Genomic DNA, 25,811 nt, shown 5'->3' with positions numbered 1-25,811 from the left:
ACGGTCTCTGCAGTTTGTTTTTGGTAAGTGTATAATTTTCCTCCATTAGTTCATTAGTATTTATACTTTGTTCTTCTCCCTAATTTTAGTATCCAGGTTAGGTTTTTTACCTCGTGTAACTGGGTTAGCCAACTCAGGTTAGCTAAGTTAAGTAACTTGTTTGGTGAAAATGACGGTGAAACGCAGAGAGTGATTGAGGCGGATATAAAAATATTTCACGAGGGGGAGGGCGAGGTTTGGGCAGTCACATGGCCCCGCCTTCCACCTCTGCCGCGCCAGTTCTGGCTCCAATTTGCCTCTACTGCGCAAGCGCACGCAAGATTCAAAACGCCGTAATGAAAGTGAATGGTGACATCATGTCCATGATTTGGACGATATCGGTATTTAAACAGTCAGCTAGGTTAGAGGCACTAAACATATATATTTTTTCATTAGTATCTGAAATCTGTTCTTTTGAAGTTGTGAAACACCAATCCTGCTTACATTTTTATAAACATTTCCTAACTTTTAAAAAAGGTTTTATTGTGGTAATTTCTGCCTCTGCATTACCCTCTGGGGTTCAACTGTGTTATAGGCGAGGATGATGTTTCCGTGTACTTCGGTACTGGACACATCACAATATGCAAATTAATCAATCAATAACACAGCCCCCCTGCTTACGTCCAATCATCTGCATCTCACTGCTGTCAGAGGCACACTGCTGCAGCGCAGCTGATTAGCAGTGGCTCACAGAAAAAGTGCGTTTCCTACTTCGTAAATACAAGTTTGTGGTTGTACTCACCTTGTAAACACGAAATTCCTGATATTTATAACTTGACTTGACTTTAGCATGTGTTGGCTCTGCTATATTGGTGTAAAAAATAGGTAAAAATAAGCAAGAATCATTTTTACTTGTGACTTTTTTAATTAAAAACACAGTTTCTTTACAAGAAATGTACAGCATGAAATATACATGAGTGACTACAAACACTGTGGACTGACAAAGAAAAAAAGACAGACAGAAAGAAAGACATGGAGAAAGACGGATTAAAACAAATGTTACTTTGCTTTGGTCTATTCACAGTGGCTACACCTTTGTCTGCATATAGACTAGAATATGTGGCTGTATACAATGTTAGGAATATTTACATGTGTTTAGTCGTGGTCATGTGATCTGAGTACTGGAAGGGAGAGTATAAAACATTGAGAATGAAGGAGGACTTCATGTCGGTATGACGAGGAGATTAACAGTCTGAATGCTCTGATCGGAATGAGAAAAGCACCTCGATTTCTCCTCATCTGTTTTCAGAGCTTCTGTGTGTGAACTAAAACACAGGTCTCAGGCAGTGTGGATGCAGGGCTACATTTAGACTGTGGTGAACACAAGAATTCACTGAATGGAAGGTTTCATGGTAAGAGGATGACAACCAAAACTGAAGCAAAAAAAATGACCAGACCTGCAATTCAGAGTAAACTAGCAAAAACAGGAACATTCTGATTAATACTGCTGGTCTTTTAGCTTTTAAGAACAGTTCAGAACAGAGACCATACTGAGGTCATAACCATGATGAAAGTGAAGCAGCTATGCTAGTGGTAGAGTTGAGTTGAGTGGAGGGTCAGTTGCTATGAGCTGTAAGATTCAGCACAATGACTGTTTCACTGCTAATTTGATTGGCAAGAAATAATTTACATTTTAATATCAATGAAATATTAATAACAATTAACTTGAAAACTGAGTTTCCTGAAGCAACCCCATAATGGGCTAGGCTATGCTGTTGCAGATGTTTGGCTGTTTGGCTAGGCTGTCGTAGATAATTGCAAAGGCATACCAGGTGGTTACTTAACATGTTGCCAATGATATATAATGTGGTATACTAGTGTACTGTATATCACTAATGAACCATTCATTTCTATTAGCAGAAAATCCACTGCTAAGCGGAAACTGTTAATCTGACAAAATAAAGCTGTATACAAGCTTTCTGAGTACAATCAGAATTAATTGGAGGCGTATCCATATCACAAAAACTGCTAAATACGGATTTCCCCATGTTTGTTATTATCAGAGACATTGACTCCGAACTGCCAATGTATAAAAATGTAGTGATAGTTCTGAACATCTGTTATAGGTTTTAATTAATGTTTTTAAATATTGCAAACATTGTAGCTAAACTATTTCAAGGGGATAAATTTGGGTGTGTTTCCAATATGATCAAAATCACAATAGTAAAGTGAAATTTGTAAACTACACATAATGTTTATATGAAAACTGTGAGCAGTCACTGAAATGTACCTTACAAATGGTGATGGCAAACGATCCCTCCACTGGATTACTTGTTAAAGGATATGAGACACATATATCTGTTAAACCCACAACGTTTCCTGTGTTACCACAAAATAGCTTGAGGTGCCATTTCTATATAGATGTATATATATATATAAAAATATACATGATATATATTTTTTAATATCCCATTCATATTTAATTTAAAGAATCTGTTCTGTAAAAACAACAAAGTTATATTTATATATAGTGTATAGATATATAGATCTCCCTTCTTTTGTGACCAAATATTGTTTATGATTAGTATTTCACAACTGCAGATGATATTTACGCATACGTTATCTATGCTACTAGTGAGAGCAGTAGCTCTGCCCAGCGTTGCGTGACCTGTGTGATGTCAAACCTAGACATCCCGTCTCCGCGGAGATGACTATATCGTATTTATATATACGACCTTCAGACAGAATGCTACTGTATTCATGCACACATGCGATTCACTTGACATGACTTGAGTGTGTGCTGCAACGTTTCGCACTATTCTGCATGACATTACGGTCTGAGGAAAATCCAAAACAGGCATAAAATATCATTTGGCTGAATATTTTAAAGATTCTACTTAGAAAAATAGTACTTCTAGATAAAGTGATTAGTATCTGATAGTGGAGGAACCTCTGTGCTGGGCCTCGGCAAGACAAAGGTAATATTAGGACACTACAATAGTTCAGACGCTTGTTTTGTTTTCTCCACTTGTGAGTGAAGAGAAAGCACTCGAGTGTCCTGACTTGACTCGCAGTCTAAGTAACTGTGGGTTCTCCCTGGCTTGACCACGCCACTCTAAGAGTTCCATGACATCAATATTAATGCTGGTACACAGAAATCCATTAGTGCAGGTGCTCGTCTCCCATTAGTGCCGTAGCTGTGATATGAGTCCATTATACGACGTGAAGAGCTGCGGATTCTGACTGAGAGAACCAGAGACGAGAAGAGACAAGAGAGAACAGACAGAAGAGCATCTTTCCATTTTAGAACATATTCTGGAAATCTCATGCAGACACACCCACAACCGGTTCCCTCTTTCAGATGTTCATCCCACTCCAACCTGACCCTCAGCCTGAGTATGAGTGTACGGGCACGGCAAAACAACATGCTTAAAAAAAAAAGTGATTTTTAAAAATACTGTTGAACCACTGCTGAAAACACTGTCTAGCCTGTATTTCATCTGTGCAGGAACAGGTTCCTTGTTTTTTGCATTTGCTGTGGTGATTGATGCTTTAACAAGTGGAGCTCACCAGAAATTGAGAACAATCAGAAGCCCCTTTCACACTTAGATGTGAACTCAGGAATGTAACAGCAATCAGTAACTTAAAAGGAGTTTTTTTTGAGTGTGAACACAAGCTGAACAAGTTGAAATCCTGGTAAATTAGGGCTATGTTAATATGTATTTGGATATTAAGAAAAGAAAAGAAAAGAAAACAAAACAAAAAAAAAACAAGGGATTTCCCTCTTTTCGTTTATAAAAACATTATTGTGTCCACACATAAAGCTCTGGAAAAAATGAAGAGACTTCAAAATAATCAGTTTCTCTGATTTTGCTATTTATAGGTATATGTTTGAGTAAAATGAACATTGTTGTTTTATTCTATAAACTACTGACAACGTTTCTTCCAAATTCCAAATAAAATTGACCATCTGTCTTTCTCTTGATTACATGAAAGAGGTAAACATTTTTATTAGGAATTTGGGAGAAACGTTGTCAGTAGTTTATAGTATAAAACAACTATGTTCATTTTACTCAAACATATACCTATGAAAATAGTTTCTTAATAAATATTTCTTCCATAGCTGTATATAAAAATGTAATAAAGACACCAATATTCGACAACCCAAATTATTTAGTCAAAAATGGTAAAAAAAATTAAATAAAATAAATCACTTTCAGCGTTTGTCCGAATGACTAAAAAAACTGAATAATTACAGAAAACAATGTCCAGCATTTGGTATTTATAAATTTCTGGTGCATTCCTAGTGTATTCCATACAGGAGAAAAAATAAAATAAAATGGAAACCTGTACCCTTGCTGTGTGTCTAGCTGCTTCTGTGCCACAGCAACTAAAACATGTCTGGCAAAGTTAAACTTTTTCTACATTTTAGTTTTTAAGGACTGGTATTCGGGATACTCAAAAAAATGTGGCAACTGGGTCACTAAGTGGTCCAGCAATCTAAAGCGGTGCCACTGTGATCGGGAGAACGCTGGTTCGAATCCCGGTCATGCAGCTTGTCATCAGCTGCCATAGCCCTGAGAGAGCACAATTGACCTTGCTCTCTCTGGGTGGGTAGATGGCAATCTCTCTCCCCACACCAGCAGCAGCTCGAAAAAAAAACAGGCGGTGGTTGACTTTCGTGTATCGGAGGAGGTATGTGCTAGTTTTCACCCTCCTTGTGTTTTGGGATCACTAGTAATGGGGGATATAAGGCAGCTGAATGGGTGGGACAACTGGCCTAGCCAAATTGAGAGAAAAATGGGGAAAAAAACGTAATAAATGTAAGTACTGTTGGTCTTTATAAGAAGTGTTTTTGTTGTTGAATTTTATGATAAGTGTAACGGGAGTTTTGAGTGTGGTAAGCACAGGTTGTTTGAAACTCTTGTTAAAGTTTGAGTGTAAAAGGGGCTTATGAGAGCAATTCAACCTCTGGCCCTGGAGAGATTGGAGTGTTTCCCCTGTTTAACACTCTGTACTGAATTCACGCAATTCACTAGGCCTTACTACTCAGCTGATGGTTTAATTCAGAAGAGTTACAGGAGATACAGTGCTAATCTCTCCAGTATCTGCCACTCCTGATCTAAGGGGTCCGTGTGGGGTGGGATCGGGAAAGATGCGCTAGATTTCTGTGGCCGTGATCTCCTCGAAGTGGATTTCATTGCTGCGCATGTCGTACTCCTCCATGTCCCTATTCTCCAGCTCCAGACTCAGCTCCCTCATGACCCGCTCCAGCTCGCGGTTGCGCCGGTACATCTGGATGTAGTTCTGCTGCAGCTGTTTCTGATAGCGGATCACCTTGTCCTTCTCCTCCTGCCACACGCGCCGCTCATCGTCAAAGGACTCCAGCTGGTCCTGGCCGCGTCTCCTCTCGAACAGCAGTTCAGCGCGCAGTCTCTCCACCTGCTGGCGGACCGTGTGCAGCGCGTCGCTGCTCTGCCGCTGAGCCTTAGCCTCATCGCTCTCGTACGCCAGCAGCTGCTCCTCTCCGTCCCGGAAGGCGGGGCTGCGACCGTGGGACAGAGGCAGAGGCAGGCTCATGCACTGGCCCTTAGAGGAGGGCAGGGTGGCCTGGACAGCTCTCAACCTGCTCGACTCTTCCTCCAGACGGCCCAGTTTCTCTCGCAGCAGCTCGGCCTCACTCTTACGCCGCTGCAGCTCGTTCTCACACACCTCCAGCTCCAGCGTACGCGTGCGGGCTGCTGCATGGGCTTCCTGCGAACGCACCTGGCTGGCCTGCAGCTCAGAGCGAGCCTCTCGCAGTTGAGCCTTCAGAGCCACAATCTCGGCCGCCTTCTGGCCCAGGTCTGCCTGCACATCCTTCAGCTGCTGCTTCAGCAGGGAAATCTCTCCAGACTTCTGACAGACCTGTAGAAACAGAGAAAATTGTTATTTTTAGATATGACGGACCTCATTTGGCAGGGTGAAGATTCCTGACATTCATGACATTTGCTGAATGAAGAGTTTGGTAAGAAACTAAATGGGCTATGGACCCTTTTGAACACATGAACAAATATCAGGAGTCAAAACCTATTGTGACCCTCAATATTTGAATGTGTTAAATAAACAAAGGTGAGTAGCAGACTACCACTTATTTTGCACACTCGAATACAATCCTAAATACAAGCGTCCACAGTCAGGACTGATCCTTGGCTTGTTTGTTGGAGAGGATCATACTCGCTGGTTTGTTTTCACACACAATAACTTTAGCCACTTTGAACTGTAGAACGACTGCTCAATTTCACACACCAATTTTCTTCATCATTACAAGACAAAGCAGTCTTGTTACAACAAAATGAACCAATCACGCAACCCTACACGTGGCACAGGGAGCACATAGCTTCTATACCTGCATTGGAGCACAGCAGATTCCGCTTAAAGCAAACCCCAGAAAATTTTCAAAAGGACCATAGATGGGTGCTCTGGACTGGTCCTAGGTTTAATAATTAACCACTAGCAGAACGAGCACTTTCAAGCACCCTTAGCTAACACTAAACACGTTCGTACTCTCCATAAATGATTATGGTTTGTTGAAAATTTCGGCATAACAACAATTATCAAATACAGCTAACATTAGCTGAAACTATATATCTTGAAATTTTTTTCAGTTTGGATTATGTCAATCTTTGCTTTCATTTCTGTGTTTTTGTGGATTTTCTGTGGATTTTGCTGCTAAAGACTTCTTGAATCTCGCTTTTGCCTCTGCTTCAGTTATTTGATTCTGAGTTTGGCACAGCAAGTTTGCTAGAAGCAGAAGCAAACAAAAGATTCAAGAAGCATAAGTCTTTAGCAGCAAAATACACAGAAAATACACAAAAACACAGAAATGAAAGCAAAGACTGGCAATTTTCAAGTAACTGCAAAGAATTATAAAGTAACCAGATTTATTTCAATATATATATATATATATATATATTTTCTTTTTTTGCAGTCACAAATTGTGCAGAAGTCCTGAAACTATATGAAACATGCCCTACACAAGGTATATGTGAGCAGAGTTCATTCAGTGGAGTAACAAATATATGCATCAAAAATCTTCACCTGTTTCAACCAAAGATATTAAAAACCAGCAATATTTCTCACAGATAAAGGTTCTCTGTAAGGTGTTAGCTAAAAGTGGTGTTTCGTGTCAGTGGCACTGTGTGTATCTAGATGTTCCAGTAATACTGAAGGTAAGTGGTGATTATATTTAGCACCAAAATATTCACCCAAAAAAAAAAGCTAGCTTTCTTTTTCTCAACACTAGTTCACTAATGCTGTTGAGTGGTTTCAGTCTGGCCTCACCTCCCACTTGGTCTCCTCCAGTCGTGGACCCAGCTGTGTCTGTTCCCTCTCAATGGAAGCACACCTCTTCTCCAGTGTCTCACGTTCCTGCAGAAGCTGAGAGAAGTCCTCCTGCAGCTTCTTTTTCTCCTGCTGTAACTGGAAGACTTGTAGCTGCAGCACCTGCTGTGCCCGCTGTGCTTTCTGCTGGGCCTGTTTCATCTTAGCGGCACAAGTCTGCCTCAGCTCCTCCAGCTCCTGCTCACAGCGCTTCTGCTTCTCCTCATATACCTACACACACACACACACACACACACACACACACACACAGTAGTTAGAGTAAGGCCAGAGTAATTTCCTGTAATTGCAAATAAAAAATCTAACTGATTAATAAGAGTTGTTAGCAATTATTTTCAATTGTTGCACCTAGACGTAGGGCTGCAACAATGTCAATTATAAATATTTGTTGACTCCAAATGTTAATTGTTGACCAATTGTTAATTTGTAGCACTATACAAAGTAATAAGGGCACTCACATAATTTACACTCAGTTCGGCCTACGTCTCTACACATGCCCAAACACAACAGTTTACATATTTCCTCACTAAACATCAGCACTTTCCACACATTTTCCAAGGGCAATATTTTGGACATTTGCAGGTTATTAAAATCCCATATTCAGCTGTTTCTATCTTTTTAAAGCGATAGAGAAAGCTAGAAACAGGAGCCATAACCACAGCAAGCAGAGTTGGACGGCATGATGAATTAATTGTTGACTAATCAGAAAAATAATGGCCAGATTAGTTGATTACCAAAATAATCATTAGTTGCAGCCATACCTAGAAGGAATTAATAAACTGGAAAGAAACTTGGCGGGTAGTAACGCCAGACTGTCATAAACAGCAGGTCATCTTTAGTGACGAGTACTGTATTTGTCTTACTGGAAACAATCGATACATCTGTGAATGGAGGCACTATGGTCTGCACCAAGAATAATGGTTTGTTGTGATGTGTCACACTTTTTAGAAGGTGTGGAGTGCAACCTTCCCTTTTCTGATTGCACACTCTTGTTCGCTATTCCAACAGGACAATGCTCATCCCCATACTGCTGCTATCTCTAGAGCTTGTCTTAAAGACACAGATACTATGCCATGGCAAACTGCATCATCAGACCTATCCTAATGTGAAAATGTAAGGGATGATATTGGATGGGCTGTTAACACTACATTAATACTGCGAAACCTGCAGGAACAGTGTGAATGTTCAATCTGAATTGGATGGATTATCGCTGGACACCATTAGGAACCTCTACAACTTGCTCTACAACATGCTGAAATATGTGGCATGTTGCATTCCTTATGCATTCCACATACATTACATAGCGTACCTCTGTATGTGTAGCTCATTTACCATTATGACCAAATATGACCAAGTGCAACCACAATTTGTATTGATTTCCTCTCAGACTGCCTGATTTGACTGCACATGCTCACCTGGCATATTGCCGCCTCATTCTCGTCCAGATTATCTCGCAGCTGCTGCAGTTCCAGGTCTCTCTCTCTCAGCTTCTCTTCCAGGTCTCGGATCACACTCTCATACCCCTCTGGTGGGGCAGGTGATCTCCCACATGACCCACTGTCAGACAGTGGCTGACCCCGCCCACTCAGGGAGCCGGTGCTCTTGCTGGAGGAGGAGCGGCCGCTGTCTGAGTTGGAGTGGCCGTGGCCGCCATTGGTTCGTGTGGGCTCTGGGTGTCCAGATGTGCTGTCGCTGGTGCCCAGGCTGTATCCTGCGCTGCTGTAGGTGGGCAGACTGGAGAGAGAGTTCCGACCCGAGTCCGACATGGTGCAAGACTGGCTGCTGCGAGCGTTGCGGCCGCCGCTGTACGAGTTGCGTTTCTCGGCACATACCAGACCTGCTCCACCTCCAGGTAGTAAAAGGTTGAGGCTGCCCTGACTCTCAGACAGACTGCCCCCTGGCCGTGGGGAGAGGTACTGCACAGAATTGCGGTTTTTGGGCACTACAGGCTTGAAGGCAGTGGGCCTAATGACAACTTTCTCCATGTTCTGTGATCAAAACAAATCAATCAGGTCAGTATGAGCATATTTTACAAAAAATATTCATAATGGCTGAACACAATTTAGTGAATAATATTTTTACAGATATTACTGTGAGTAATAGCCTGAAAATATAATGACACTCCAAATGTCATATGAAAAGGGACTAGTATCGTGTCCCATGATTTTTGCCACATGCCAGGCAAGAAAAGAATGCTAGAATGACCTACAGGATGTGCACTGTCCACTGTGGGCGTTAATGCCTACAATAAATGTCTACCTACTGTCAGACCTCACTCAAAGACATTTATTAGGTTATTTGACATAGCCTTGCAATGAGCATGTTGGCCAGTGTTGAGTCTCACTCACAAGATAACACCTCACAATTTATACCTCATATTTTTTTATGGCTGTTCCAAATATGTCCCCCAAGGTATAACTTATTAATTAACAATTAACATGCTGCTATAATATTTTACTTCAGATTTAGTCTCAGTTAAAATATAATTTTTTATAATGTGTTTATCATAACATACAATAAAAGTAACTGCACAATCAGATTTCTACACTAGTAGCAAAGTTTGTCACGTTAACTCACTTTCTCCAGTCTTCCAGAGACGGGGATGAGTTTTGGGGGAGGACCCCCGATATTGCCGTTCATGGTGCGGTTGTCCCGTGGTTCCTCCGTGTCACTGCATGGGCTGCATGCAGTCACATGGTTGTCGTTCCAGTCACCGACCAGCTCGTCGCCCACGTATCCATAGTTGCCGTTGCCAGCGGCGATGATGGTGGATGACCTGTTGGAGGTCAGGGTAGGCTGGTTGGTGAGAAGCTGCTCCTGAGAGCTGGCGCTGCGAAGGGTTCCATCTTGCTGCCGGAAGCAGCTGGTGGCGGGCGTGGACCTGCGGCACTTAGCGCTGAAGTCGCTGGCGGCGCGGCAGTGGCGCTCCTGGTAGGTGCGTCCTGAGATCAGGCTGCTGACGGAGCCCATGGTGCCCCCGGTAGCCTCGGGAGGCGATACAGAACGGCACTGCTGGATATCGGCGCTGGACTTGGGGTGATCAGTGGGCACAGACAGGGCCTGAACCAGAGCCATGGCGACCGTGCGCCCAACACACACACTCTGCAGAGGAAAACAAGAAGAGAGTTATGAGCAGTGTAAAAAACAATAACAAAAAACACAGTTTAAAGCTGCTGTAAGTCACATTGGTTCAATAGACCCATATAAATAAGCACTGCCTATAAATGTGTTTTTATAGGCAAAGAAAAAACTTGAAACAATTCTATTAACAATTCAATCAAACAATCAAATTTTAATGTTTGGATTTTTGACTAAAATTAATTCAAATGAGTTTCAGTTTTCAATCTAGACTTCCCCTGAGCTAGACTATATACTGCTGTATCTAAATGTGAGCAACATGACAATTTTGTGTCCTGTTATTTTGATCATTTTTTAATCTTGATGCACAATATGTGTGCAAAACACTGAGCCACTGTTTCAAAACTTGGATGTAATGCAGCAAATTCTGAATACTCAGAAAATATTGATACTACATTTTAATAGAACTTATACATACTGTGTATTATGAAAATGTCATTCGACCAAACAGAGATCATCAATAACAGCAGGTTCTAACAGTTGTAACAAGTGTGAGGAGGCGTGGCTTAGTAAAGAGCTATGAGAAGAGTTAGTTAGCAGCCAATCAGAGCCTTTTCTGCATCAGATGTTGCTGCAGTAACCATTTAGAGTGTTAACATTCGAATGGTTGCCACCCATCAATATAAAAAAGGGGAAAGTGCATCCTTTTCATTATTAATTGAGTTACAGATGCATCTGCACTAAATTGTAACCTCTTGGGGGCAAACTTGCTAGGACGAAACAGCTATTGTTTCTATTGTCATGTTTCTTAAGATCTTAAGTATTATATTATCATACTTGTCATATCGCTCACCCTGAGTTAAAGGAAAAATCTGGTGTAAAATGGAAAAAAAAAAAACATAATAATGAGTATAAATTGTTGTCAAGTAGCATTAAAAAAAAGCAATTTTAGCCAATGCTTCCAACAGACTTACAATGCTAGTGTTTTCTACTGTATTACTGCTATTATTTTCATTAGGCTGAATGGTATTTTGGCAGTGTTCTTTAAAGCTTTCCTAATACAAAAAGTTGCTTTGATAAAAACATTGTTAGGTGGCTCATGCTAGGTCAGCTGACTTTGGATTAATAATAATATTATCATAAATTTTTTATTTCTGCACAGTGTAATGGCAACAGACACAATTTCTGCAAACACACACAAAAGTTTAATTATGATTTTTGTTGGAATACTGGAATATCGTCCAGTAATTAAAGTCAATACCTTTGACACGAACATATTCATGCTCTGTTGAAAATATTAGCAGCAACTTTTTCAGCTTTCAACCGAGGATATCAAAATTGATTCCCGTTATCAGCCCAGAATTTTCCACAGTGACCTCAGTGCCCTCATTCTAAAACAGGACTTGTTTGGACGAATCAAAACAACAGAAAATCCATATGAAATTTTCAGCAATCAGCTGGCAACTCCACAGCCAGACACAGTGTCAGATAAAGGACCACTGCACAGTGTGCGAGGGTAGAGGTAGCGGCGGGGACAGCAGGCAGCTCTTATTTAATCTGCTGCTCTACGCTCCCAGCCATCTCACCATGTGGAATAATACAGCCAGAGAGGCCTGCACAGATCCCGCCACTTCGATTAATTACACACACCCCCAGTGCACTTCTAAACACACTCCCTCTGCACTTCAAAGAGCATTCCTCACTGTGACGTAGAGGAAGAACACTCTGCACCACATCCCACCATAAGAGATCAATCTGGAACTTCCAGAAAGACAGTTGGAGGAAGAGAGGAGATATGAATCTTGTTTGTAGTGTCATATTCGGGAAACATACTTTGAAAGCAGCATTCACTCTTTAATTTTCTCATTTACTTCATGACATATAGTACAGTTTAGATTGTCTGCCCGAATCCGACCTGAACCAACATTTTACACACCTTTCCTTGGCATGGGTCTGGCTTAAGAAAATGACATAGAATCTGTTTTTTAATGCTATATTTAATTTATACAAGTCAATTTTTAAATTAAAAGTTGCACAAGTTAGAATGTTATTATTTACATTTACATTTTTGGTATTTAGCAGACGCCCTTATCCAGAGCGACTTACAACAGTGCTTCAAAGTTACTTAAGATATCCAAAGATAGTTTGTAGACTAAGATCAAGAGATACATAGAGCTTAATCATGTTAAGAACCCTAGGAACCTTTTTATTTTATTTTATTTATTTATTTTTTATTATTAGTTTAGGAACTCTTTGAAAAGATGTGTCTTCAGTCGACGTTTGAAGACCGCGAGTGACTCTGCTGTTCTGACATCCAGTGGAAGTTCATTCCACCACCTTGGTGCCAGCACAGAGAAGAGTCTGGATGTCTGTTTTCTGTGTGTTTTGAGTGATGGAGGTTCGAGCCGAGCCGTACTGGAAGCTCTAAGAGCTCTTGGTGCAGATCTGGCTTTGACCATCGTCATCAGGTATGAAGGTGCTGGTCCGTTTTTTGCCTTGTAGGCCAGCGTCAGGGTTTTGAATCGGATGCGGGCGGCAACAGGAAGCCAGTGGAGGGAACGCAGCAAAGGAGTCACATGACTGAACTTCGGAAGATTGAAGACGAGTCGTGCTGCCGCGTTCTGAATTAACTGTAGTGGTTTGGTCGCTCGCAGTGGAAGACCAGCCAGTAGAGAGTTGCAGTAGTCAAGTCTTGAGATGACAAGAGACTGCACAAGCACCTGAGTGGCATCCTGAGACAGAAACGGTCGAATTCTTCGGATGTTGTACAGGAGAAATCTGCATGAACGAGTCAGATTTGCAATATGGCTCGAGAACGATAACTGGTCATCCATTACTACACCGAGGCTTCTTGCTTCTGCCGATGGAGTGACCAGTGAGTTCTCGAAAGAGATGGAGAGATTGTTGTGAGGGCTTGTAGTTCCTGGGATGAACAGAAGGTCAGTCTTGCTGGGGTTGAGTTTTAGGTGATGAGAACTCATCCACATCGAGACATCATTGAGACATGCTGAGATGCGGGATGAAACCTGAGTGTCGGAAGGAGGAAATGAAAGGATTAGTTGGGTGTCATCAGCATAGCAGTGGTATGAGAATCCATGAGAAGATATTATTTCACCCAGAGAGCGAGTATAGAGTGAGAAAAGAAGAGGACCAAGCACCGAGCCTTGTGGAACCCCAGTGGAGAGTCTGCATGGAGCAGATGTTGCCCCTTGCCAAGTTACCTGGTAGGAACGGTCCTCCAGGTACAATGCAAACCACTGCCATGCAGAGCCAGTGATTCCAAGGCTGGTGAGGATGGAAAGGAGAATGCTGTGGTTGACCGTGTCGAAAGCAGCAGAGAGATCAAGCAGAATCAGAACAGAGCTCTCACACAGCTCTGGGCGCACACGTGAGCTTTTCCACTTGTCCACATTGCAGCGCTGTGTGTAGCTGTTCTTAAAAAAACATTTTTCTTAAATAAAAGGTCTATGTTGCTTCAGTGTTGCAATATTAATTAACATAATTAATTGCGCTCATTCAAACGGTCTGAAAATGTTTTTAAAAAGCTCAGTTTTAATGCTCTAATCCTAAAAAAATGTCGGGTTTAAATTGGGCTCAGGCTCATAATGAGTTTAAGAGGTGGGTCGGGTCAGGCTCGGGCCGGGTTGGTCAGATTTTTTGGGCTGGATCTAAGCTCTAACATATAGTCATGTTTTTAAATGTTTTCTTTAAACAGAACAATAGAAATCAAACTCAACATTAAACTAGTACAAAGGAATTCACCCACTGCATTAATAAACCAGTACAAGGGAACTTAACCTCTTAACATGCAGGCATTTTTGTACATTTTCTGCCTAATATTATACGGCTATATATTTAGGATTTTGATTTAGATTTTAGCATTACATAAAAAATGTACATAAATCTGCAACTGTCAAAATATAATGAATAAAAATCCTAAAATTGGCACTTTTCTAAACTTAATTTTAAAATATATATTTTCCTGAATACATATCAAACATTTTAGGTCCTCCAAACCTTTTGTTTTGTTAACATTGTCTAGATTTTATGTCTATTCCAACATGCAGAGTTTGGGGTACTGATCTAAGATTATTAACTGAAGTAGATAGCTTCTCCAAGTGTCCTGTAGGAGTCTCAGAACCCCTTAAAGTTTTCAGAAATTTGCATTGAAAATCAAATTTATCACCTAGACTTGTAGCCCATATACAGGCCAAGACCTGTTAAGGTGTTAAATATTGTCAGTTAACCCGTACAAAGAAATTCAACCTCTATATATTTAAAGAAATTCAAGTTGTGCTTTAAACTAATACCATGAATTTCAGTAAATCAGTAATATAACAACTGTACAAGAAAAGAAAGCAAAACATATATAATAGGGGAAAACGACAGTAAGGGAGAAGTACAGATGAATAATGTGTTGTACTGACAGGAACTTTTCAAGGCAGTCTTCTGGGTTTACAGTGCAGTCTAAAACTGTACTCTATAAAGCGCCACAGCTCACCTCACTCCAGTCTCAAAACACCCCAACAACAACCAATAAGAAAAAAATACCATTCTTCCACAGCTTTCTGTGCAACACTGAAAGCTGTTGCACAATCCTAAAAAAAAAGCAACAATCCTAACATAAAACTGTGACCATCACCCACTGACCCAGGCCTCAACTTCCCAGGCCTCCATCATCATGGATCATTTCACTCTCCTTCTACTCACCTCCCCCTCACCTTTGTGTGCCCACACATCCAACCCTCAGAGCTCCGATCCACCCACTCGAAACCATGGAGAACCTGCTCAATACCCCCCAATCCGTGACCCTCCATAACCCCCCTGTGTGATTTGCTGTCCCAACCCCAACCTCACACGCAGCCTCAGAGCACCCTGAACCCCCAACCCAAACACATCTCCGAGCCTGGGATAATAAGATTAAAGAGTCCTCACCCCCACTCCTCAACACCCCCCAGCCCCCAAAAACTACTGAACTTCTGTCTGTTTCCCACACCTACCTCAATTCTTCCCAATTTTTTAAATGTAGGCTTAATATGAGTTTAATATGATCAGGTAAAATCGGAGTGCAAGCCACATTCCAAAACCAGAAGCAAAAACAACCAGGTAGCAAAACAAAGGGAAAATTCAGGCAAAAAAAAAGGCAAAAATAGAGAGACAAAACCGGGTCAGATTACAGACGAACTAATTGCTGGCAATACTTTGCAAATACAGAGAGATGATGACAGAGAGTTTATATACACAAGCACAAATGAGAAACAGAAGATACTGATCAATATTCCGGAGATGATGAGTAGAAGAACAGTTTATGATTGGTGGGTTGTAAACTGGTGACCATGATGTGAGACTGCAAGGGATTAAAATAAGACATGTAGTGAAGGGAATTGACAGAGACAACGAAATCCTGGAAGTGTGATAAACGCAAACTGTGAAACAATGAAATGCTGGCTCTCCACAGGTCAGAGCTGCTTTGGTGATATTAGGGTAACCTGAACAGACAACACACTGACACTAGGTCTCAGAAACTGAGGGAGACATCCAATATGTGAAAAAGAAGCCGCTAATGGCAACAGAATAACCTCAATTATAGTGATGTTCAATTTTACATAAAACAGACTTCAAACTAATTGTGAGCTTGTTTGAGCTGCTTGTAGAGCTGTAGAACTGATTTGGTGGCATGTCAGGAACCTACACAATATAAGACTAGTAGTGTTAATGCTATGGTTGACTGGTACAAAAGATTTATGTCTGGTTACTTAAATAGCATCAGTAAATAGGATATATCGGTCTCTTTCTGATCTACTCACACCAAAACAATGGCTTGTCAAATGTCAGTCAAATGTTTATTTTTTTTAATCAAGCTAAGTGTTTCTTAGTTATGCTAAATAATAAACCCACCAGACTCTCTGATAAAATAAAAATCTTCACTGAATTCCCCAAACTACCAAACTAGTCCAAAACTAGGTGTCCCAATAACATGAACACCTCACTGCTTCACGGCTGCATGAACTTCACGCCCCCAAGTGAAAAAATGAGTCTTCACTGCAGCAGAATTCCACCCAGTGGGCTATCACTAGCCAAACAAAACAGGCCAATTACTCCACAACTTTGAATCTGCTCTTTCATCTCTTCTCCTGCGACGGCTGCGGCCGCCCGCTGCAGGTGTTTCTAATCAAATCCGCAGCGAGAGCTAGGGGCCGGCCACTGAAATCTCGTTATGATGAGTCTTAATAGCTCCAGTGCTGCCGGAAAGGATTAGCGGCGAGGCGTGAATCTCCAAGGAACAGCAGCGTGTCTCGGTTGAAACTGAGGGAGAACGGGCGGGAAATGCCAGCGCTGTGCCTGGAACCCAGCGGAGCTGCAGATCACGCCGCAGAAATCCCCACAGCTCTAATCCCATTTGGGTGCAGACGCTTCTGCTGGGCCAGGATGTTTGATGTGTATTCAGATCCTGATCAAAGCCTCTTCCCATGGAAACGCCGGCCATGGCAGTGCGCTGTCCCACAAACGCCCGCATCTGCTCTCTAAACAGAAGACTCAGGGCAAAGTGGACTCAGACAACCTCACTCATCCAAAGCTGTATGTTTTTTCAGGTACTCATCTGTAGGGCAGAGAGTTTATGAATATGAACTGAAAGCACAAATTGTTATAAAACTACAGCTCAGTTCATGCAAACTGATGGATTTTCAGTGTCAATATATTTAATACAATCAAATCCTGGAAATAGTCATTTATTGTGTCTTTCGTGCATGCTATATAAATCACACTTATGGAATGTAAGACTCTGCTGAAGTGCAGCGTTATACAGGAGTTTCATTGAAGTTTCTCCAGCACCGAGGCTGGAGAAGTATTACCATTATCTGCGCTAAGCTTACCGTGCTAAGCACCAGCTCTTTCACCGGTGAGAGGTAAATATTATCGCCCTGTAGCCTGCTGCTAACCCCGGCTAGCACTGCTGTAGCAGCATTAGCATTAGCCGCTAATCACGCTAAGCCCAAACCCTTTGCTGTTCAGAGGTGAGTATTATCGGCCTGTTGCCTGCTGGCTAACCCCAGCTACCACTGCTGGAGCAACATTAGCATTAGCCACTAACCGCACAAAGCGCTAGCCCTTTTGCTGTTCAGAGGTAAGTATTATCAGCCTGTAGCCTGCGGCTAACCTCAGCTAGCATTAGTGGAAATCTGGAAATCTAAGCTTACTGTAAATAAACAAAAGCTGTTTACTCAACCAAATAAACACCTTTCAGGAGAGAAATCTGTGTATCATTTTTCATTTTGTGTAACATTTTTAACATTAACAGCCAGCGCTCATTTGACTTTAAAAGAAAATGTTTTTTTTTTTTATTACAGTTTTCTTTACTTTACTTACTTTACTGACACCCAGTGGCGAGACCTGCTAAATTAAAAGGAAAACATGCTAAACATGTTCCTTAATAGTGTCGCATAATGTGCCTTATAATACAGTGTGCTTTATGCCTTAGAGCAGGAAATAGACATTTATTGATAGTGCTCCTTAATATATCACCAGTAGTTACACTGTTATTATCTGTATGGCTACTTTGTCACTACACAGTCATTACACACACATCATATTAAGTGGAACCTACATCCTTTTACTAGAGCAAAGACGTCAATGTGTTCTCTGAATTACATTCAACTGAACATGTCAACTGTGGGTTTGTGTTCGTTGCAAGTCCAGCATGATCTTCTGATCTCCTTTCTAGCCTCCCAGTCCCTCAGCTCTTCTATGAAATACTCGGTTACTCAAAGTCAAACTTCCACTGTCCGCCTCCGCACTGCCTGCTGTTGTATCTATGACATTTTCCGCTTCCTACCACTTCCTGTAATCATTCCCTTTTCTTTCCTACTGTTTCTAAAGTCCTCAAGCCCTTTTCCTTCCTGCTAAATCTTCTTTCACACCTGGCTGCTCATTTCCTGCCGGCCATGTCCTTCTACTGTCTTTACCATTTCCTATTTCTGCATTGTGCTGTTTTTAGACCGCTTTACTGACCACACACATCTCTCTCTCTCTCTCTCTCTCTCTCTCTCTCTCTCTCCTTGTTGCATGGTGGTTCATCTGCATTATAAAAGCACTTTTCTAGACGTTTCAGGCTTTTGGACCATTACAAGAAGTTGACGCAGTCTTTAAACAAACCAGAAGAGATAAAAATGGTGCACTCAGGTGCTTCATGCACTAGTATTGACACAAACAATACATTAACACTTATTTATAAACAGAAATAAAAGGAATTCTGCTGTGTAGTGCATGTATATGCAAAGGGGAGTCAGATTCTGACAGAGAGCTGGAATTCGGCACAACAACTGGCAAAACAAATCAACTCGCCAAACTCATTACTAACATTTTACAAACCAATTAATATAAAAGTTTAGAGAGATGTAGCCCTTGTAGCTGAGGATAACAGGATGTAGTTAATCTGCTCGCTAAACTGCAGTGTGAAACCAAAACTAACCAGACCAAATGTACAAAATGTAACAAACAGATAAAACTCTGTGCAGACTCCTGTCCGGACTTTCAGGTGTGAAAATGGCCCATGGTTCATTCTGTGTGGGTCAAAATTGTCAAAATAATGCGTGTTTTGGCATCTCATAACTTACAAAACAAAAATGACAATCATATGGATAAAACTTTTAAAACAGAAATCAAAATTTTCCAGCTTAACCACTTTTACTTTTTCACTTATCACAGTTTCCTGTCATGCTTGTGTCCACCCTGTCATAGCATGGCAAAAATTATGGCGGACAACTTTATTGAAAACTGCAATTTTTTGAAATGGCAATTAATGAAAACGTGGCAGAATGTTTAATTTTGTTTTAAAGATACATTTAGATTTTCTGTTATTTTAATTACTGTGTTTTACAGACTTTAAGACGCACCGGATTATAGGCGTATAAAGCAAAACAAAACAGTCAGAAAAGTCAAACTTTATTCAACTCATAACAATAACTTGTTAACATTGTTCAGGATATATAAAGATATATAAAATACAAAAATACAAAACAAATCTCAATTTTTCAGTTCATTCCTTTCCACAAACCAATCAAATTTCCTCCTCTTTAGTGTCTTAGTTTAACAGTTGAGCGCATTGCCACAGCCCAGATAGTGGCGTAACTCCCTCCTCCAAAACATGCACGCTTAGATGAACATTTAAACTTTATTCTCAAAAAAAAAAAAAAATTCTCATTTAAATGTTGTACATTAATAAGGATGCCTACATCGAAGTGAACGAGAGTGTCGCCATGATTACCTGACGTAATCAAGGTACAGATGCCCACAAAGGACAAATATAAGGTCATTTTACACCACAGGGAGCCGCTGGATCCCGTAGACAATAAGGCTGTGGCGTGTACCACACAACCAGAATTCATACATAAGGTGCACTGGATTATAAGAGGCACTGGCGATTTTTGAGAAAATGAAAGAATCTTAAGTGTGAAATATAGTCTGAAAAATACAGTACTGTAATATTTTTGCACAACAGGGTGGACAGCTTAAGCTTTACCTCAGCAAGTACGGAGCAAGTATTAAGAATGTGAAATATAATAAGTAAAATTAATATTATTTATTGCAGAACATGCAATATGTGTTTTAAGTCCCTAGAAAATAAAACAGTATTGATTTTATAAATGGGTGGTTATCCCAATATGACAGAGAGGATAGCTTAATATTTAGCTTGATATTTTTTATGAGAACAGTTCAATGAATAAATAAAATGCATAATTTAAATCTAATTTATTTTTTAAATTGTGTTTTCTAAGCATTCACAGTAAATGAATCATTCAGCTTATGATTAACCAGGCAGCACTGTGGACAAAAAAATACCCCCCCCCACATCAAGGAAAACTGTACAAACTGAACACAAAGTACTTTTATGTTAGGGTCAACTGTATTGTTACCCAGTGTTTGTATGAATTTGAAATAAATATGCTGTGGACAGAAAGACATGTTCTATTGATATTGACCTGTGAGCTAATGTTTCACATTCTCCTCATGGTTGGAGAGAGCAGGTGTATGGTGTAAATCAGTAACATGAGGGGGAGATAGGAATCTGTGTCCTGCTCGGTCACACTACACTAACCCCCCCCCCAGAGAGCAGTTACTGAAGGTCCAGCACTGCAGCGCTCCACAGGGACACTTCCTGCCAGCTGCACCCCTATTGTCTCTCCATCAGATAGCAGGCAATATCTAGGGACAGTCTTGGAATGGTACACAAACATTCCTACTTTGGTTCATACACACAAACACAAGCACACACTCGCATACACACAGTTCCGCTGTCTTGACTCTAAGCGTGCTAAAACAAGTTGTTAGGAGCCTTTAGAACAAAACAAACCAGCAATGTCGACACTGTACCGATTATGGCTGCAACTAAGGATTACTATGGTAATCCTTATAGTCTAATATGGTTATTATTTTTCCAATTAGTCAAAAAATATTTTTGAATATTGAATATTTTTTTAGTATTAAGAATATATTTAAATGTGAAATGTATAGATTTTGTATGAGACAAACACCCCTAAAAATGTAAGCTGTTATTTAAACTGAAAGAGTGTGCAGTACAAATTGTAATTACAGTGCAAGTACAAATTAACGATTAGTTGATACTGAAATTTTGAGTCGAAAATTTGTTAGAATTAGCATTGTCATTTGTGTCGACTAATTGTTGCAGCCCTAGTACAGGCTCTGGGGTGCTGTTAACTTAACAGTTTCAGAGGCTCGTAACTCTATCCTGTGCAACAACTATAATTATTGATCTTCCTTACCTGGGGTGTTCCTGATGAGAGCCATTTTCATCATAATGTTTTTAAAGGTCTTTGCAACTGCCCGTGAGGATAAGTTCTTGATATATTTTAGATAAATTAAACTGAATTAAATTTCTTAAAAAAGATTTCTCACTACTTACTTGAGTAGTTCTTGCCATAATATGGATTAGAACATAGATATACTCAAATAGAGCTATTCACTGTATACCAACTCTACCTCTCCACAACTTCAGTTAAGTTCAGCACAGCTGTTAACTGAAAGCTGATCATTCGTTTTTGTTTACCAAATAATTCCATGTTTTTTTTCTTCATAGTTTGAAAAGTTCACTTCATAGTTTATTTGATCATCTTCTGCATCTTCCTGCTCTACCCCCATCCCAATCCTGCCCCCAGCACGCCCTCACTCTACATCCTGACCCTCTTTCAATTCTCTGTATGTCCTGTACATATGCAGCAGTATTCACAATAAAACTACTTGACTTGACTTGACATTAATACTAATAAATGTAACCATATAATGGTACTGTACAAACAGAGCACATGTGCCGTCCGTAGTACAACATGTTCCTTCAGGTCCAAATTTGTCCCTTAAAAGTAGGGAAAAACAACTACAAAGAAATATATAGCACAAATACGTCCCTTTAGTAAAGGTACTAAACACATGCCCTTGATGATACCATCTCAGTAACAAAAGGCATACCACCCCAGTGACAGGTTTGTACAGTTTTGGGGCATAAAGGAAGTGTGTGAACAGTGAGTTAACATGTTTCGCCATGTATAATTGATGCAAGGTGAGCAGATCTGTTTCAGAAATTAGGCTTAATTATTAGCTTCTCCATTACTCTAACTGCGAGAACTGAGGGCATAAAACATGCTAATGATTCCAGTCTAATTGTTTAACAAATCTATACTAAAACCGGCAGACAAACATAAAGCAGATTAAAGCAGCTATAAGCAGCAAAACATTAACATGAGAATCCTCTTAAGGATCCTTTTTAACTAACAGTTGGAAAAGAGTTGGAAATATTGATATTGCTTTTTAGCCTGAATGTGCAATTGGTGAGTAGGTAAAAATACTTTATCCAGATACTTCATTTACTTTTAGTGATGGTTCTTGATCTTTCATGTTGTCCAGAAATGCTGTCTTGACAGAAGAGGGAGCAGAGCTGTGGTTAGCAAGTGCTTAGCCAGCTCCAGTTAGCGGGGCTAGTCAGCCGCAGTTAGCATCGCTAGCCAGCTCCGGTTAGCAGCGCTAATTAGCCGCAGTTAGCAGCACTAGCCAGGCCCGGTTAGCAGCGCTAGCCAGCAGTGGTTAGTGCTAGTAAATGTCACCCGATAGAGGTAGACTGAGGAACCCTGAGTGTTCTGGTAACCCAGGGTGCTATCAGCAAGCGGTTTATCCCATATAGCTTGTTTTAACACAGTAAATACGCAGACTACAGTCCAATATACTCACTTCTGAATGTGAAAGAGCTAGCGCTGCGGTTAGCGGCTAATGCTAATGCTGCTGCACTCAGCTTCATTGTTGGAGAAACTAAAAAAAATGCTGTTCTTCAGCAGAGTGGCTTTACTTCTCCTTAATATAGACTGGTAGAATCCATACACAAGCCACACTATCAATGTTTGGGTAAATTAAAGAATTTAAGTGCACCTTATAGTCTGAAAAATACGTTAATTAACATTTATGGGCCCAAAAATGGCAGTTCAGCAGACATGGGCCTTAAACTTGCAACCAGGTGATGAATCACCAGCTCTAAAAAACAAAATACCAGACACTTCATATTCACACTGCAATCTGGCACTCATCTTTGTCACATCCTCATACTGTATTCACCAACATGTTAAATCTGTAAATCTTTATTGTTCTATATCTTTTATCACTACACAACACACTTAGCTAGATAGCATATATGCTTCAGAATGCTGTTTGGATCTGAAATCATAGTAATGATACATTTCAAATGATGTTCGAAGCAAACTGTTGTTAATGGGCTACATTTTATATACCAGCAGTTAAAGACACAGACACAATACAAATCACTGAACTTTCCACTTTGTCAGATCATGCCAATTACATATTAAAATAATCAACAGCATAAATAGATCAGAAAATTAACAAGATAAAATAGTAGAAATAGCTTAAGAATCGTAAGTGGTTTTCGTAAGCCACCACTCAGTGTCTCTGCTAATAATTCAGATTGGTCCAGAAGTAAGTTACAGTACCTCAGAATCAGAGCTGCACACCTGCGTGTCCTCTGTGTACGTGACTGTACAGTAAAGCGCAGCTCAGTGCAGTGTTGTGGTTCTTCTCCTGGAGTGGGTTTATACTGCAGAACAATAACTTTGAGAGGCTTGATCGACTTTGTGCTTCTGACTGCATTAAGATGCCACCTGTTCTGCACAGTGGGCCAATGAATCCATTAAGATAGGACAGTGTGTCCTGATGTGAGAGCGAGGTCAGCAGGGGGCCACACTGCTCTCAGCTCTCACACTCTGAACACTGCTGGAACCATGAAACACACACACACACAAGTGTGTGGAATAAGATACAGAACTAAGATGGTTGTCCTCATACTGACATTACATATTTGGGAGTTGTTGAAGTGTTTAATAAAGTTTTGGCTAGAGTTCATAAAGCTGTTGAAGTTAAAATGAAGTGAAATGAGTCCTGCTCACTCCCAGCAGAGCTCTGCAGATTATAAGCAGGGCTGCGGGATATGGAGTATTAATATTAATATTTCATTTATACTGCTAGATATTACAAATGAAGGACATTTAGATATATGCTAAGCAGTTATCAATGGGAATCTGTCATCAATACATTATTTTCCAAACTTAAACATTTTTTGAAAAGACATATTTATTCACAAAAATATATTGGAAAGTTCTGTAAAGTTACAGATTTATTCAATATGCCTTAATACTTATTATACGTCATACTTTTAACCAGTTTTGCCAGTTAAATGGTCAGAAATTAAAATGTAGCCAATATAAGCCCCACATTAAACATTAATTGGCACCCATAGACATGCCAACATAAGCCAAATGTCAAACATTGGCTGACACCCAAAGTCAGGTCAATGTAAGCCCAAGGTTTACATCCAAAATTAGGCCAAAGTAAGTCCACTGTCAATCATTTATTTACGCCCAAAGTTAGGCCAACGAAGGCCGCCATCAAACACTGATTCACACCTAAAGTCAGGCCAGCGGAAGCAACCGTCAAACATTGGCTGACATCCAAAGTCAGGCCAAAGTAAGCCCACTGTCAAACATTAATTTATCCCCAAAGTTAGGCTCAGTAAGCCCGCTATCAAACGTTGGTTTACACCCAAAGTCAGGCCAATATAAGCCAAACTTAAGTTGAGTGCTAAAGTCAGGCCAAAGTAAGTCCATTGTCAAATAATTATTTACGTCCAAATTTATGCCAATACAAGCATGCCATCAAACACTGATTCACGCCTAAAGTCAGGCCAGCTTAAGCCCAGGACCAAACAATGGTTGATGCCCAAATCAGGCCACCGTAAGCCCACCACCAATCATTATTTGACGCCCGAGGTCAGACCAAAGTAATCCCACAGTCAGGCCAATATATGCCAAACTTAAGTTAAAGACAAAAGTCAGGCCAACTTAAGCCCAATTTAAAAAAATATATTTATGCCCAAAGGCCTGCCATTAAACTGGTTTGACACCCAAAGTCAGGCCAGCGTTAGTCCACCTTTAAACATCGGTTGATGCCCGAAGTCAGGTCAATGTAAGGTCAACATTTACGACCAAAGACAGGCTAAAGTAAGCCCACTATCAAACGTTGGTTTACGCCCAAAAAACGTTGGTTTAGGCCAATATAAGCCGAACTCGAAGTTGAGGGCCAAAGTTAGGTCAGTGTAAGCCTACTGTCAAAAAACTGTTTATGTCCAAAGCAAGACCAACTGTAAGCCTGCGATCAAATATTGGTTGATTCCCAAAGTCAGGCCAATGTAAGTTCACTATCAAACATTGGTTAAGACCCAAAACAGGCCAGTGCAAACCACTGTCAAACACTAGTTGGCACCCACAGTCAAGCCAACATAAGCCAACTGTTAAACACTGGCTTACGCCCATATCAAGCCAATACAAACCCACCATTATCAAACTTTGGTTGACGTCCTAAGTCAGGCCAACAGAGGCCTATTTTCAAACGTAGTTGACGCCCAAAGTCAGGATAATGCAAAACCCCTTTCAAACATTTTTTAACAGTCAATATAGGCTATTTTAAACAGAGAGATTACTCCAGATTTCCAAGGCCTGGCATCTATATGGCATTAATGGGGCATTGGTGGTCTCTACTGACTACAGTTAAAGCAAATAAGCCAATGAACATTTAAAGATGTGCATTCCCCATCAGTCAGGCTTAGAGTATCCACAACAGCAGCATGGCATAAGTAGCTTTACTAGAGGTGAGCTGATCAGAACTGAATCCAAGCATAATAAAGATAATCATGAAAAAGACTGATACAGCACTGCCTTCAATGAACCTGGAAAATCCCCGCTGCTGCCTGGTGACGCGGCCAGCTAAACCAAACACACTCAGACACAGTGTCTCCTTTCAGCCCAAAT

At 40.6% G+C, this 25,811-nt stretch overlaps 1 protein-coding gene across 5 annotated transcripts in view; it reads right to left on the bottom strand.

Moving 5' to 3' along the window:
- Positions 1-881: 881 nt before the first annotated feature.
- lzts2a (leucine zipper, putative tumor suppressor 2a) overlaps positions 882-25,811 on the bottom strand; it is a 118,484-nt gene continuing 93,554 nt past the window's right edge. For all 5 annotated transcript variants that reach the window (XM_007237744.4, XM_049481767.1, XM_049481766.1 and 2 more), the window contains 4 exons: positions 9,937-10,461; positions 8,775-9,347; positions 7,303-7,572; positions 882-5,886 (listed from right to left, as the gene is read on the bottom strand). In XM_007237744.4, the coding sequence (XP_007237806.3) occupies positions 5,140-5,886; positions 7,303-7,572; positions 8,775-9,347; positions 9,937-10,434 (2,088 nt within the window). In that variant the 5' untranslated portion in view covers positions 10,435-10,461 and the 3' untranslated portion in view covers positions 882-5,139. The remainder of the gene's footprint in view (positions 5,887-7,302; positions 7,573-8,774; positions 9,348-9,936; positions 10,462-25,811) is intronic.

The sequence above is a fragment of the Astyanax mexicanus genome, chromosome 7 (assembly GCF_023375975.1).
Source record: "Astyanax mexicanus isolate ESR-SI-001 chromosome 7, AstMex3_surface, whole genome shotgun sequence".
In the NCBI taxonomy this organism is placed as follows: Eukaryota; Metazoa; Chordata; class Actinopteri; order Characiformes; family Acestrorhamphidae; genus Astyanax; species Astyanax mexicanus.
The sequence above is the reverse complement of the archived record's forward strand: the minus strand, read 5'-3'. Positions and strand labels throughout refer to the sequence as shown.